The 16,730-nt window shown below is 42.1% G+C and overlaps 1 protein-coding gene across 1 annotated transcript in view; it reads right to left on the reverse strand.

The window, feature by feature from the left end:
* Window positions 1-3,475: 3,475 nt before the first annotated feature.
* The window catches only part of LOC132398658 (TBC1 domain family member 30-like), a 70,162-nt gene continuing 56,907 nt past the window's right edge, over window positions 3,476-16,730 (reverse strand). The window contains exons 10-14 of the mRNA XM_059978383.1: window positions 13,938-14,050; window positions 12,415-12,551; window positions 9,333-9,542; window positions 7,837-7,908; window positions 3,476-4,566 (exon numbers count right to left, since the gene is read on the reverse strand). Of these exons, the coding sequence (XP_059834366.1) occupies window positions 3,803-4,566; window positions 7,837-7,908; window positions 9,333-9,542; window positions 12,415-12,551; window positions 13,938-14,050 (1,296 nt within the window). The 3' untranslated portion in view covers window positions 3,476-3,802. The remainder of the gene's footprint in view (window positions 4,567-7,836; window positions 7,909-9,332; window positions 9,543-12,414; window positions 12,552-13,937; window positions 14,051-16,730) is intronic.

A 16,730-nucleotide genomic window follows, 5' to 3' on the forward strand; every position in this document is an offset into this window, starting at 1 on the left:
CTACATTCTTTATGTGATCACTTTTATCTGGGTTTTATGCACAGAGCCAAATTACAGTATAAAATTACTATTCTCTCCCATCCACCCATCTACAGTAAAACATACTTAATGTGGCCATATGTGCAATACAAGCTTTAAACAAAATTACCAGGACACAGGACCAAAAGTCTTGTGAAGAGATAGATTTTAAGATGCTTTCAAAGGTAGAGGGACAGAGTCCTAGAAATGCATTAGTGCAAAGATCAGTAGATTCTGATTTGACTAACAAGGTATAATGAGCAAACTAATTATGAAATTTGAAGCACATCAACCCAGCATAAAAAAAACAATTACAAACTTGAATACATCTTGGGCTTTATTTGGTTACATAATGGTGGTGGCTCTGCTGTTTAACAGTGAGTAGGTATGAGAAATGCATATGTGCTGTCAAATATGGATGCCCCAGACCTACCTGAGGAAAATACTGAATCTTTCCGTCCATTATACTGCAGGCCTCCAACAGTATGGAGGATGTTTAGAAACGTAAATTGTCTACAGTGGCTTGTGGCTTGTCTAGTAGTCAAAGCTCTGTGGAAAACACCTGGTGTATTGAAATAATATCAGGAACAGGCCTCCTTGTCTAGAATTGGCCGATGAATATCTGTGAACATTCCAGTGTGTTGCAAAAAAGTAAACTTCAGAGTGATGAAGTGGGATTCACAGTATTTATGGTGTTTTACGCAAATTTTATCACCTCTGATTTATTATTTGATCTATTCCAATCTCGGGAGATGGGATTTAACCTGAAACAGTCGTCGTTGAGTAAATAGACTGAAAACTCACACTTGTTCCTCAAACACAATTTATTTACTTGTGCACAAGCATGACCCCTGTCACCACGCTGTTTGTTTATTGAGATGCAGTGTGGATGAGGCTCTCCTAGCTTTAGAGCCACACCACCCAACAATCCCACAATTTAATCCAAGCTTAATTCACAGGACCAATTTACCTACCAACCCGTATGTCTTTGGACAGTGGAAAGAATCCGGAGGAAACCCACATGGTCATGGGGAGAACGTATACACTCCTTACAGGCAGTGGTAGGAGTTGAACCTATCTCACCTGTACACTAAAGCATTGTGCTTTACACTACCACGCTTCTGAACAGAGGAATACCATTTTTATACAGAATTGACAAGCAGTTATGGATAATGGCCGATTGGTAACCTTGTGTATGTTCAAAATCCTTATTTGGAAGATAAATCCCCATTCACAATACAGGTGTTAAAAGTCAATAGAAACTACAAGCTAACAACCAATCATATTTTAAAGTTAGTAAAGTAATTGTCCCCTAATTGATGCATGTGCCTGTGTTCTTCAATTAGATCCTCATCTTGTCTCCGCATGCCAAATGGCTCCAGTCCCTTGCTGTGCAAAGGGAAGATGTGCTCTTCAAAGACTTCACTTGACTGGCCATTATCTTAACCCTTACCTTGCTGCAACTTCCACAGAATCTTCCTACTTTGTAAAGCTCAGCTGTCAGGAAGTTATTCTTGCTCAGAATCACCAATTTATCATGCCGATTGGCTGCCACTGTATTGGAGTCAACAGGAACAGATGTCGAAGTTGGAATATGTTGCATAATCTGTATCATATTACACATTCAGCACTAGTGAACAAAGACAAATTTCACTTTGAATACCTCATTAAGTGACGCATTTACCCAGTAAACATTAAAACGAGCCCAATTCCCGTAATAATTGATAGTGAACTCATTATCAGAGATGATTCACAGGTAAGTTAGCAAACAAATTTTGACAGAGACTGGGAAATAAAAAATATGATAACCGAAGAAGTTGGTTTAAGGGTTTTTTAAAGAATAAAAGAGAGATGACAACGTGGAGAGATTTAAGAAAGGGATTCTAAACCAGTAGACCTTTGCATTTTAAGATAGAATAGCCAAAATCAGGAATGCTGAAGAGACGAGATTTAAAGGAACGTGGATTGAACAGAGGTTGGAGAGTGAGGCTGGAGAATAAACAAAAATGAGAACTTGGTACAAAAATCAATCCATTGTCTAGTTGGGAGGCTACGGTTGAGAAATGGGGCAGTGTTGGAGAAGCAGGCAAGAGGACTTTGTAAACACGAAAGATTCTTCAGGTGCTGGAAATCCAGAGCAACACATACAAAATGTTGAAGGGACTCAACAGATCACGTTGCATCTATGGAAAAGAATAAACATTGGAAGTTCCCAGGTCAAGACCCTTCTTCAGGACTGGAAAGGAAGGGTGAAGGCACCAGAATAAAGAAATGGGGGTGGGGTGGGGAAGGAGGACTAGCTAGAGAGGGGTAGGTTAAGCCAGGTGGATGGGAAAGGTAATGGGCTGGAGAAGAGGGAATGCGATAGGAGGGGAGAGTGGACCATGGGAGAAAGGGAAGCAGGAGGGCACCAGGGGGAGGTGATAGGGATTAGTTAGAAGGTAGAGGATTTTGTGAAAGTCAGTACAAGACCAGTTGAGGTTTAGGTACATTTACTGGGACACAATTATTGGCTAGTACCATCACGGTAGCTTCCTAAAATGTTGCTACAAGTCCTTTTACATCCACCCAGTGGTAGTGCAGGCAGAAATTTGTTTCAACAGCTGACCCTCCAAAATAAAAATGCCAGCATTTCCAACACTGGAGAATTTCCACGGCAGGGCCTAGAAATTTCAGTCCAAAATGTAGTCTTCACCTGATGCGGAATGTGAGCTCCGGGACCTGACTCAGAACAGACAGGGGACAGGAAGCTACCAGGTGTAAACAAGGTGGGAATGAAGTTTCAGCACAAGGGATTGGGCAGATGCTGGAAATCCAGAGAAACACACACAAAATGCTGGAGGATTTCAGTAGGGCAGGCAGCATCTATGGAGAGGAATGAATGGTTGACATTTTGGGCTGAGACCCCTTATCAAATCCTGATGAAGGGTCTCGGCCCGAAACATTGACTGTTTATTTCTCTCCATGGAAGGATGATGCTTTCAACAGGAAATGGACAGAATTAAACACTGCTGGAGGTGGTGCAGAAATATGGCCCACAAGGTGACGCAGGATCAAATATGATTCCATTGTTGCAATGGTCTAGAAGAGAGCTTGAGAGAGTCTGGAATAACATAATGTCAAAGCAATATCCCGGGAGACCAGCAAAAATGTAAGCATGGTCTTGTACTTCCACAAAAGTCCTCTATCCTCTAGCTAGTCCCGATCACCTCCCCCTGTTGCCCCTCCTTCTTCCCTTTCACCTATAGTCCACTTTGCTCTCCTATGAGATTCCTTCTTCACCAGCTCTTTACCTGTAGCAGATTCTTAAAAGTAGTCCCAAATTTTCTCTTGGAGGCACCTGGAAAAGCTGAATGTGCAGCAGAACAGATATTGGACAAGTTTTGTAACAAGTACGAACCCACAATTATTCTGAGATTTTAATCTTTCATGTCTAAATAGGGAAAAGAATCTTACATTAAAATTGTAAACAGCAGTGTTTATTGTCACATCATACAATAGGAATAGACAGGACAATAATTGTGATAAATTTAAGAATTTCCATTCATAATTTTTGGCTTGCCATTAATTGTCCATTAATATTATATGGCAGTGGCTTTAAAATTAGTTTGTCTTCCAGAAAACGGATTTAATCCAACAATACCTTGGAATTTGACCTTTTTTTAATGTGTTATTTACAAGTAGTAGGTTTTGTAACACTGCACATGATATAAAGTGTCTTCAAACATCTTAATTTAAGCATAAATTATAACAAAATAGTAATCACTAAATGCCTCTGACATGTTCACTCCTTCCTGGCCCTGTTCAGTTTGCCATTTCCCGAACTATGTGTACTTCTGCTCATGTGGGGAAAATGGACTGTCGGGGTCCGCTCAGTTGGGCCGTATAAACCTAAATTTCTTGCCGCTGCCGATCTCCGGGGTGGTTTGACGTTGGGAAATGGGCTAAATGTCTGAGACTTCACAGTGCTAATTCTGTGAGTTGAATCTGAAACCCCTTTGTCAGAATCTGAAGAATCGGAAGACCACCTTTGACTTGGTGAAGGACTGGGGGGCTTCGCTGCAGTTGTGTCAGTTGGGCTTAAATCCAGCAACTTTAGCTGATGCTGAATCTCAGTCACATTGTCATTATTATCCCTGTAAACTGGTGTGGAAGTCTCCCCATCTCCTTGTGACAATACTCGGTCTTCAACACCCTTAGCCTCAGTGTCTGCACTTTCTGCTGAGCTGAGGGATGACTCTTCAACTGATTTTGTGTTTTTCTCCTTTATGACCGGGCCCTGTTCCTCCATTAGCCCTATGGTGTCACCGTAGCTCAGCTGGTTCCTGGTCCGTGCAAGGTTTTTTCGATGCACACGGACATGCGTGCGCCACGGCGAGTTTAGCTTTGACTTTGTATCGTCGTGTGGGGCCTTTGACTCAGCCACATGAAGGACAGCATTCCTTGTGATCCTGTTAGTGACTTGCAGTTTCTTCCCAAGAAGTAAGTGATTCATCATTGGGGTTTCATTGGTTGCTGAAGGCAGAATAGTGCCGGCAGATCCTTCACCTATGAAATATACAATAAAGATAAAAAAAAGCAGCTTAATAATGACAGAGACAGTCACAGCCTCTTTCTCTGGACCACATTTCTTCCAAAGCATTCAGAGTTGAGACACAAAGTTCACATTGAACGACAATTTTCAAAAATCATGGCAATAAATTACCTATTCACCGTATGATTTTGGTGTAACCTAACAAGTTTTGGATGAGCCTTGACTGCATATTGTTTCGCGTTAGCCTAGATCCTGGTGGGCACATATTGCTCTCTGCAACCCAGAACCACCTAGCAGGCACACTTGACAGGTCACATACACACATATATATAGCAAAGAAAATTAAAATTTCAGTGATCCTTTCGTGAGTTTGGGGCAGAGGTGAAACAATTACATTGCAGGTCTAGCCCATGGGCTATCTACACCTAATCCAGACAACAGACGGAAATGTTTTTTTAAATGAAATGCATTTTCCAACAGTGGCGCCCAATCCACTGAAGGAAATCAAACCAGGAGATCAGTTTATTGGAAAAATTTTTAAATTTTTAAACTGGAAACCTAAAACAAAAGCAGAAAATTCTGGAAGACGTTCAGCAGGTCAGGCTGCGTCTGTGGGATTTTAAGCAAATGTTCCGGGTCAGTTTCTAGCCTGATACTTGGATTCAGTTTGCCTTCCCACAGGCACAGCCCTACCTTCTGAGTATCCCCAGCATTTCCTATTTTTGTTTATCAACTTACTCACAAAATAAACAATTATTAAACCGGTTTGCATTTAAATAGTGTGAAAGAGCTATAATCACAAGTCCATATATGTTATTCACGGACAAATCCCAGTCTAATTGTAAATAAAAAGTTACAAGTAAATGGGTACGCACATCACTGAAACAAAGCTATTTACTCCAAAATATTCAGCCCCGAAATTTCACACACAAAATGCTAGAGGAACTCAGCAGGCCAGGCAGCATCTATTGAAGAGTCCAGTCAACATTTTGGACTGAGACCCTTCTTCAGGACTGGGAAAAAAAAAGATGAGGAGTCAGAGTTAGAAGCTGGGGGGGAGGGGAGGAAGAACCACAAGGTGATAGGTGGAACCTGGGGGTGAAGGGTAGGGATGTGGTAAAGAGCTGGGTAGTTGGTTGGTGAAAGAGATACTGGGCTGGAGAAGGGGGTCTGCTAGGAGAGGGCAGAAGGCCATGGAAGAAAGAAAAGGGGGAGGAGCACCAGAGGGAGGTGATAAGTTGAGAATGGGAAATGGGGATGGGGACTGGTGAAGGGGAAGAGGCATTCTTGGAAGTTCAAGAAATCGAGGTATTCCGTCTGGGAGGCTACCCAGATGGAATACAAGGTGTTGTTCCTCCAACCTGAGTGTGGCCTCATCATGATAAGAGAGGGGGGCATGGTCTGACATGTTGGAACGGGAATGGGAAGTGGAATTAAAATGGGTGGCCACTGGGAGATCCAGCTTTTTCTGGTGAATGAAGCACAGGTGCTTGGCAAAGCTGTCTTCCGATCTGCGTCTCAAACTTCCAGTTCTGATGGCATGAACATTGATTTCTCAAACTTCTGTTAATGACCCCCCCCCCTCACCATTCCCATTTTCCTCTCTCACCTCATCTCTTCCCTCTGGTGTTCCTCCCACTTGCCTTTCTTCCATGGCCTTCTGTCCTCTCCTATCAAATTCCCCCTTTTCCAGCCCTGTATCTCTTTCACCAATCAACTTCCCAGCTCTTTACTTCATCCCTCCCCCTCCCGGTTTCATCCATCACCTTGTGGTTCTTCCTCCCCTCCCCCCACTTTCTTACTCTGTCTTCTCATCCTTTTTTTCCAAGGGTTTCAGCTTAAAACATCATCTGTACTACTCTCCATAGATGCTGCCTGGCCTGCTGAGTTCCTCCAGCATTTTCTGTTGCTTGGATTTCCAGTATCTGCAATTTTTTTCTTGTTTGTGATCAACCCCTAAATATATCATACCATGAAGAAACAAATTCTTTTCTCATTAAATATTTATCTCCTTCATAAGTATTATTTAGTTTGAGTGCTATAGAAATAGTGACTAAGGTTTATTAATCAGGATTGGGATTAATAGACTGTGATTTTTCCTATAACTTCCAAGTTTCAGGACCTTTGACCATTTCACAATAGATAGAATTGCAGAGAAAGATTTTTGTTTAATATGATTGGCAGTTATTTGACGAGATTGCCATTTACACTTTTCATCAGAAAAAGTGGGATTAATGGTGTTAAACACTTAAAAGGCTATTGACAAATGCTTTATCTTGCACAGATGCAGAATGTTTCTTTCTGTTGTAATCTGCATCACTCTAGTTTCAAACAAAAGTGGCGAGATAGTCGGTTTGATCGCCATCTATTCTGGCCAGGCTTAGATAGATGAAAAGTCAAAAGGTGAGACCAAGCTTCCCATGGGAATGGGAAAAAAGTGAAGAAATACTTGCTTGTTAATACTCTTCCGTGACAGAACGTGCAACAAACGACAAGTGCATACGTAGAACAGGAAGCTGAATTATAAGAGAGGCTATATATGCCCGAGGTGCTTTAAGGATTTGATTGAGAATTGCAGATGTGTGGTGAACTACATATACCTGTCTGGACATGCCCCTCTGCTGACTGCTCCTGTGGCTCCTCCCACAGACCCCTGTATAAAGGCGATTGGAGGCACTGCTCCTCCCTCAGTCTCCAGGATGTTGTGTGGTGGTCTCTTGCTGCTAATCGTGGTCTCTTGCAGCTAATAAAAGCCTATCGTACACCTCCCGTCTCCGAGAGTTATTGACATTGCATCAAGATGAAGAAGTGCAAAGAGTACCACTCTTCCATGAAAATTCAAACAATTTAAATATGTTAAAGTATAGTTTTGAAGAAGTGACAGACTTTGCCAATTTATCAACGGAAATGTATTATATTTTTGGACTAACTTTCCTTATGAAACTACGCTCATAACAGCAGAGTTGGCAATAACAATAGAGGGAAGCAGTTGCCATTTTTCTTAATTATCACCCCTTGGATCTGCTGTATTGGTGTTCATCATCTTGGAAAAGCTGAAGAGATATCTGTGGCACTTATGTTGTAATTTTAGTAGGCTTTGATATTTATTCTGCTGGTACAACCAGCTCTATAAAAAAGATACCACGTTGCTGATAAGTAGAAGATGACATTATAATTAAATAAAAACATTAATCTACACAAGGGTGTTAGTACATTTAGTGCCTCAGTACATTAGTGCATTATGGAGAAACCATGAATGAAAAATAAAATCGTAAGACACTAACTTCTTTCAATAGTATTATTCATCTGGTCCCTAGGATCTGGGGTGATCCCAGGATTCATTTCATTTTCTGTTCCTAATAAAAGAAACACAACATTTTGAAATTGTAAAAATGAGTTAGTCTTCACAGAATTTGCATTGCTGGTAAATTGATACAAAATCTTTAAGATATTAAATTGGTTTTAGAGTTAATGATGACCTTGCTCCAATTGTATGTTTCTCTGCTAACTGATAATTAGTGCGTTAAGCAGCACGATTTTATTTTACTGCCAACTGTCACAGGATCGAAAGAAGATGCAAAGTTGTAAACTCAGTCAGCTCCATGATGGACACTAGCCTCCACAGCATCCAGGACGTCTTCAAGGAGTGATGCCTCAAAAAGGCGTTGTCCTTCATTAAGGACCCCCATCACCTAGGATGTGCTCTGTTCTCATTGCTACCAGTAGGAAGGAGGTACAGAAGCCTGAAGACACACGCTCAAATGATTCAAGACCAGCTTCTTCCCCTCCACCATCCGATTTCTGAATGGACATTGAACCTATATACATTGTACTGCTGCTGCAAAAACAACAAATTTTGGGACATATGACGGTGATATTAAACTTGATTCTGATTCTGATGTCTTGCACTGTGCGTCTTCCCCAAAGCAACAAGGTTCATGGTGGACAGGCCATATTGTTTGCAGGTTTGACACCAGATTGTCATTAAGGACACTCTACTCTTGCCTTTCCTCCTTGGAGCGAAAGAGGATGAGAGGTGACCTGATAGAAGCGTATAAGATGATGAGGGCCATTGATCGTGTGAATAGTCAGAGGCTTTTTCCCAGGGCTGAAATGGCTAACATGAGGGGGCATAGTTTTAAGCTGCTTGGAAATAGGCACCGAGGGGATGTCAGGGGTGGGTTTTTCACACAGAGAGTGGTGGGTGCGTGGATTGCACTGCCGATGATGGGGGTGGAGGTGGATACAATTGGGTCTTTTAAGAGCCTCATAGATAGGCACATGGAGCTTAGAAAAATAAAGCGTTATGCGCTAGGGAAATTCTATGCAGTTTCTAGAGTAGGTTACATGGTCGGCACAACATTGCGGGCCGAAGGGCCTGTAATATGCTGTAATTTTCTATGTTGTATGTACTCCCAGCTCCATTTGTGCAAGGGTTCTCAGATAGACAGAGGACACAATTTGAAGATTTCTCACAGTCAGCTTCAAGTAGTGTAATTCCCCCACTGACACATGGGGAACCCTGGCCCAAAACCATTCAAAATGCAGAAGCAGCATTTAACATGGCACCAGAAGCACAGGTAAATGGCAGGAAGAGCAGAGTACCTCTCAATCTATCCACCCCACCAAGCAACCTCTGCCCCACTCATTTACGAATCTCACATCGGTCTCAACAGCCACCTCCGAACCCTATACTACCAGAGTGGAAGCAAATCCTCCTCGAGGGAAGATGAAGAGGAAAGGAGCATGATTCTGGAAATGCTTCTGGATGATACAATACCTGCTTTGATGAAAATGAGGTGGGCCTGTTGTTGCCGCTGCTTCTTCTTTATCCTAATGTACTGTTGCTTCAGCGCATTGATGTCAGTTGTCATACGCTCCATCATCATGCTGTTAAAAACAGACTGGTGCTCACTCCGGCCTGCATCGATCGCCCCAGGGCTGAGCTCGGCAATGTTACTCGATTTCAGGATCTGCTCATCCTGCTGATCTACAGGAACCATAAATCAGAACATGGAGAGGCTTTAGAGTTTCATGTTAAACATTAGATCTCGTATTACATATGCCCGCAGGTTAAATGGAAAGACAAACCAATAATATGTGAGGCATCTGTTTCATTCAGATAACAGACAAGGGTTAATAAAGACATCAAATCTTGTAGTGTACAAGTTGCACATTGTCATGTGTGTGTGGGGGGGGGGGTAGTTTACTTATAGGTCAAAGGCCATTTCTACTCTGCTGGACATCGATTGGCCCATTTAAAAGATGCAGCTTCTCTTTCCCATTGGTTGCCATGGCACCGGTGTCCAGTTTCAGGCGCCTTGCCTTTGTCTTCCAGGCACTCGTTTTCTCACGAAGGACGCGACCAGCGCTGAGGAACCGTTGGGGAAGAATGCTCCAGATTTAGGAGGGCCCTCATGCACTCTTAGCAAAGTATCTGTTGATTTTTAGCTTTGTAGTTCAGTGACTTGGGGGGTGGGGGAGGGTTACTTAGATACTTGGTACCATGTTTTACTGTTTGTAAATAAGTAATAAATATGCTTATTCATAGTCAGTGTCTTCTGCCTCACTCACCAAACCCGTGCACCTGTTTCCACGTAACACATATGAACACAAGTTGGTACTAATGAGAAAACTGGATTAACAAGATTAAAAGCAAATCTACATATTTATAACTATCTTTATAAAGGCATGTTTAAGCACTTCACCTATTAGAAATTAACTGGGTATATGGAAATTAAACTTTCAATACAGATTTTAAATGCTGAGTAATAGTGGCCTCAGATCTTTGCTTACACAATGAATGACAGTGAGCAACTCAACTGAATAGAAATATTTTGAACATGAGAAAATCTGCCGACGCTGGAAATCCAAAGCAACACACACAAAATGCTGGAGGAGCTCTGCAGGCCAGGCAGCATCTATGGAAAAGAGTAAACAGTCAATATTTCAGACCAAGACCTTTCACCAGGACTGAGAAGGAAGGGAGAAGAACCCACACCCCCCCAGGTTGTTTTGAAACACCCTGCCAACTTGCACTGTAAGAGCGCCATCACTAGGACTACGTCAATTCAAGAAGCCGCTCACCAACGCATATCATAGGGAATAAGGAATTAGGAATGCACAACAAATGTGAGCCTAGACTCTGGTGCCTGTGTCCTGACAAGGGAATAAAAGTCCCCATCTACTGGTAACTGTCATCTGTTGCTTCACCACTTCAGGGTGCTTCTTTCTGTGAAAGAGATCCAACAAATTGTAAGCAATTTACCACCCTGAAGCAAGTTGAATTGATATAATGGTTGGAAATATCCTTTACACAGTTTAGGTTAGTCAAACCCTAGGCTAAGAGTCTCTCCGAGTTTACTTAAACTCCCCCCTCTTCTATTCCACAGATTGACCTTTTACCTCTTCTCAGCTGCCTCTCACTTCCCCCCAGTCCCCTCCTCCTTCCCTTTCTCCAATGGTCTGCTCTCCTCTCCTATCAGATTCCTTCTTCTCCAGCCCTTAACCTTTCCCACCCACCTGGCTTCACCTATCACCTACTTGCTAGCCTCTTTCCCCTCCCCCCACCTTTTTATTCTGGCTTCTTCCCCACTTCCCCCTGAAGAAGGGCTTCAGCTCGAAACGTCGACTGCGTCTTTATTTTCATAGATGCTGCCTGACCTGATCTTGTGTGTGTTGCTTTGGATTTCCAGCACCTGCAGACTTTCTTGAGTTCATTGGTTTGTTTATTGAGATATGTGTAGAATAAGCCAATCTGTCCCAAACCCCTAACTGAATCCTAGCCTAATCATGGGACAATTTACAATGACCAATTAACCTACCAGCTGGTATGTCTTTGGACAGTGGGAGGAAACCAGAGCACCCAGAGGAAACCCACACAGTCACGGGGAGAATGTACAAACTCCTTACAGACAGCGGCAGGAATTGAGCCCGGGTCGCTGGTACTGTAAAATATTGTGCTAATCATTATGCTACCATGCTGCTTCTCCGATGAATTCTGCTTCTCTGCTGCAACTAACATGAGAATCCAGCTGCATACATTAACACCGTTACGACCAACACGCAGTAAAGTTTTTTTTAAACACTTATTTACAGTAGTGTGAATTCAAGAGTGCAGAGTGCAATGTAAATTAACCCTTCACATCTAATACAGTGCAGGATACATAGTACTTGGGATGAGTCCAAAGTAATCCAAGAGGAGGTGTTTCCTAGAGTTAGTCAGCCAGCTGATACTTCCCACAACAACAGAATCTGCTGCAGTTACAGAGTATTCCTAGGTTCAGAACATCTGCTTTATGGACACCCCTACATATAAAACAAACTCCCATAACATTATTAAGTTAAAAACCTCAATGCATGCTCATACATTTATTCCTTCAAATGGGAGAACTATTTTCCTCCTTCATTTAAAAAAAATTATGTGCTTTTGACGCCATTTATTATAATCGGGTACAGATGTGATTACCATATGAAGTGATTTTTGTGTAATTTAGTGCTTCTGAAGAAAATTTGACTGTAAAAACAGACCCTGTACATTACCGGGGTATGGCCTGCATTCTTGCCAATCAGAAGGCCATGCCAAGAATAATAAGTGTGGCAAATGTGTTGTTTTCCTGCAAGCAATTTAATTAAAAAATACATTTGGTAAGAGTCAACAGGTGATGGATAATTAAAGTCCATTCCAGAAAGAAGCAAAACAGAGCAGCATACGCTTGCTTGTGTGTTGAAGAGAAGTGAGCCAGATTTACCATTCTCGGGATTGCTCCTGAGCAATGCCATGTTGGGTTGTTCTAACAAAATGCTCTTCATCCACAAAAAAAACAATAAAAAAGCACATGAAAATATACATTGCAGATTACCTTTGATTTGCTTCTGATACTTCTGCAATTCCGGTACAAGAAGGCTGAACGGTCCCAGACAACCAACTGCTGAAGTTATTGCATCTTCATCGTCCAAATCGATTTCTTCATCGCTGTCTTTGGTTTTATTGAGATTCCTGGATTGAGGGTTATGGGAGAGAAAGAAAGTCCAGTTCAATAAAAACAGATACAAATAGCAAACAGCACAAAAAGAGATTAGAACACATCCATATTACAAGTTATACTTAGTGAAGAACTAAGTAATGATGTAATAGGTTCTTTTAAGGTTGTTATAGCTGAGGGAGGCAGTAGGGATAAGCTCCCACTACCTACTAATTGCTCCCAATGGCATGCTCCTTAAATAGCCTCTGACTACAAAGTCCAGCTTCTGGCCTTCATGTATGGCTTAGCTACTAAACCCAGCAGAACCGTGTCTACTGACAGGAGACAAGGAAAAGGCGGGTTACTGGCACCTCAAAGCCAGTCACTTTGGGCAGACGGGACTCATCAGACATGGGTTAGCAGCTCATCTGGAAGGAAAACTCTGATCTCAAACCTCTGCTGCCTTGCGGCAAAACCCACTCATGGGGAGGCTTCGGGAGTGAATCCTGAGGAAAAATCTGGAGCTGGTGTCTGTCCTGTATTGAGTTCAATGTTAACTGGCGACTCCTGCGATGCCGCTGGTGCCAAACTGCATCGGTCTCTGCCATTCCTTTGGATTCATCAGCTGCGTGGGGAGGGGAGCTTGCTACATGGGCAACAGCTTGCTCTCCATATCTTACTGCCCTGGCTTGCTTATCATACAGCTGGCACATAACACTTATGGTCAACCCCAACCAACAGAGGGCCTCGAGAAATGATGTTTTCAGTTTTGATCCACTTTTAAATCAATTATTGTTTAAAATTACACTGGAGGAGCAAAACACACAGGTCACTGTGTCCTCTCCATCCAGGGTGCAAGCCTGGGTGGGAAGATTTGAAGAACCGGCTGTTGTCCACGCAGCGGGTTCCCCCTCTCCATGTCACTGATGTAGTCCAAGGGAAGGACAAGCACCGATACAGCTTGGCACCAGTGTCGTCGCAGAGGTTGCCAGAGTGAAGTTGTAAACAACATCAAACTGCCTTAGGGGCCCCTGTTCCAGATTTTTTTCCTTGGGGTTTACTCCCAAAGCCTTTCCCAAGGGTGGGTATGGCTGCAAGGCAACGGAGGTTTAAAATCAAAGTTTTCCACCCCTGAGGCAGACTACCGTCCGAGGCTGACAAGCCCACCTGCCCAAAACTATACTGTACTGTATATGTATGTATCGACACCACGAGTGACATAAACAGTTTCCAATGGTGCAGAAACATTTTCAACAAACCCCTATAAATATATTACACTTTGAAATATTTCCAATTTTAATGATAAACCTGATGAATTACCAAATACTCATCATAACATCTATACACAGAATATATTGATTATCTAAATGTTAAGTACCTAAATGTTTTATGATCACTAGTTGAATGAAAGCTTTACTTACCGTTGTGATTCAGAGAGCTTCACAGGGATTGGGAACGGGTTGATGTTATAAGTATATTTTTCCCTCAGTTCAGCCAGTTGTGGGAAAGGGAATGGTGCCATTGAGTAAAGTGTCTACAAAAGAAATAAGGAAACATGGTATTCCAGGGTGATTGCAAACTTATACGATATGCAACCCAGCACGCTGACATATCAGATCAGAATATTTTGTTTTAGAAGCTCCACTGCATATTGGTTTATTGTTTAAATGTTTGACGCAGGTACTTGAGAGAAGCAGCAGAAGATGAAAAGTAAGAAGGCCCATGAACCAGTCCTCAACAGGGAATCAGTGGTGGAGTGGGTCAGTAACCTTAAATTCCTCAACCTTATCATGGTGTTGGCAAGACATGGTGGCACTTCACAAGCAGCAAACAAAACTACTAGCAATTCTGCTAAATATACTTTATCGGGACTACATTCACTGCCCGTAATTTTGCGCCAGGAGGTGTTCTTTTGTGCTGTCTGTGTGATTTGGCATTTTTATGGTTTCCTGAAATATTTGGAGAACTGAACTCTCAAGAATGCAAGTACAGCAAACTATTAAAAAAAAACAATCAATCCACAGACCCTAAACTACAAAAGGAGTTGTAAGAGCCTTAGGTCCAACAACACTAGGTCCAGGGACAGTTATTAACCCTCAACCACCAGAGTACTGAACCAGTGTGAATAACTTCACTCAGATCAGCACAAAACTAATTCCACAACCTCTGGACTCACTTTCAAGGACTTTACAACTCAGGTCCTCGATATTTATTGCTTATTTATTTTTTATTATTGTTATTTTCTACTTTTTTTGGTTTTTGGACAGTTTGTTGTGTTTTGCATATTGGTTGTTTGACCATCTGTGTCCGTATGCAGCTTTTCAATAATCCTGTCCTTAGTAATGGACGCTGCCTTTTTGCGGCACCACTCCTTAAAGATGTCCTGGATACAGTTACGGCTAGTACCCGAGAGGGAGCTAATTTTACAACCTTCTGTAGCTTCCACCCATCGCCTACCATCTATACCAGCATCTCCCCTTACACTCTCGGTCTTGATGCAGGGTCACAATCTGAAATATTGTCCACTTCTTTCCCTCGTCAGATGCTGCTCATCAGACTGAACTCCTCCAAAAGTTTGGTATTAATTGCTTATTGTTTCTTCACACTCAAAGTGTGCTTTTGAATCAATCTTCTACTTGCAGATGGGCACACCAAGAGAGTAAATATAACCTCCTGCAGATTCCTAAATTCTTTGTATTCTTATGGAAGGAACAACTTGGACAACTTTACTTCAGAATCAGGTTTAATCTCACTGGCATATGTCGTGAAATTTGTTGTTTTGAGGCAGCAGTACATTGCAATCCACAATAGAAAAAATCTGAATTACAGTAAAGTCAGTTACATTAAATAAATAGTGCAAAAATAAAAATAATAAGGAGTGAGGTGGTGTTCATGGGTTCAATGTCCATTCAGAAATCTTATGGCAGAGGGGAAGAAGCTGTTCCTGAATCACTGAGTGTGTGTCTTCAGGCTTTTCTATCTCCTACCTGATGGTAGCAGTGAGAAGAGGGCATGCCCTGGGTGATGGGGGTCAAATGATTGTACAGTTGGCCCTCCTTATCCGTGGGGGATTGGTTCTGGGACCCCCTGCAGATACCAAAAAACACGGGTGCTCAAGTCCCTTATAGAAAATGGTGTAGTATTTGCATATAACCTAAGCACATCCTCCCGTATACTTTAAATCATCTCTAGATTACTTATAATACCTAATACAATGTAAATGCTATGTAAATAGTTCTTATACTGTATTGTTTAGGGAATAATGACAAGAAAAAAAAGTCTGTACGTGTTCAGTACAGACGCAACCATCGTAGCGCTTCTGGGAACACTGATGCCACCTTGGCATCAGCCGATGCCGATTCCCCCGTGATCTTTAAGTTCTTGAGGCTGCAGCACTTTACATAGCTGGACAGCCATCCCTTACTAGCCTTAAACTCCTTCCTCTCGCTTACAACACAAGTAGCGAACGAGCAAGACATGAGATGAACAATGCTCAAACGAGTAATACATTTAATCATCTCTAGATTACAGTACTTATAATACCTAAAGCAATGGAAATGCTATGTGAATAGTTCTTACTCTGTCTTGTTTAGGGAGTAAGGACACTTTGGAAGAGGCTCAATAATACTCAAGTCAGGATCTGTGCAAGGTGAGGGCCGAGGTCCACTTCGGCAAGTGACACGCCACTTTTCAAAAGATCTAAGATTTCTACTTTTTCGGTGAGAGATAGCACTTTACGCTCCCTCTTAGCCTTTGAGGAATTGCTTTGACCACCTAATTATTTTTTAGGAGCCATGTTTTCACAGAAACAAAGTAGCGACCGAACGAGACGCGAGGCGAACAATGCTTAAACATCGAGTGCTGGAGAGAGAACTTCCGGGTTTTCTTGATCCGCAGTTGGTTGAATCTGTGCATGCGGAACCCGCGGATAAGGAGGGCCGACTGTATTCAGGCAATGAGCATAGCCTTGTCACTACATAATTATTAAGTAAAAAAAACAACAAAAATAACACTAGATGATATCACCTTCCTTTGGTGGTTGGCAAACAACCTCAGCACTTATGACTGAATTAGCAAATTAATACACTTTTTTCTATACTTACACTAAACATGTTTTCAAATGGATCTATTTTCTACCATTATACACTTTCTCAAGTTCTTCAGTGAAGTAATTGTATGCTGACTTTATTTGGATAAGCACAGTAAATCCTTCA

The sequence above is a fragment of the Hypanus sabinus genome, chromosome 8 (genome assembly GCF_030144855.1).
Source record: "Hypanus sabinus isolate sHypSab1 chromosome 8, sHypSab1.hap1, whole genome shotgun sequence".
NCBI classification, from domain to species: Eukaryota; Metazoa; Chordata; class Chondrichthyes; order Myliobatiformes; family Dasyatidae; genus Hypanus; species Hypanus sabinus.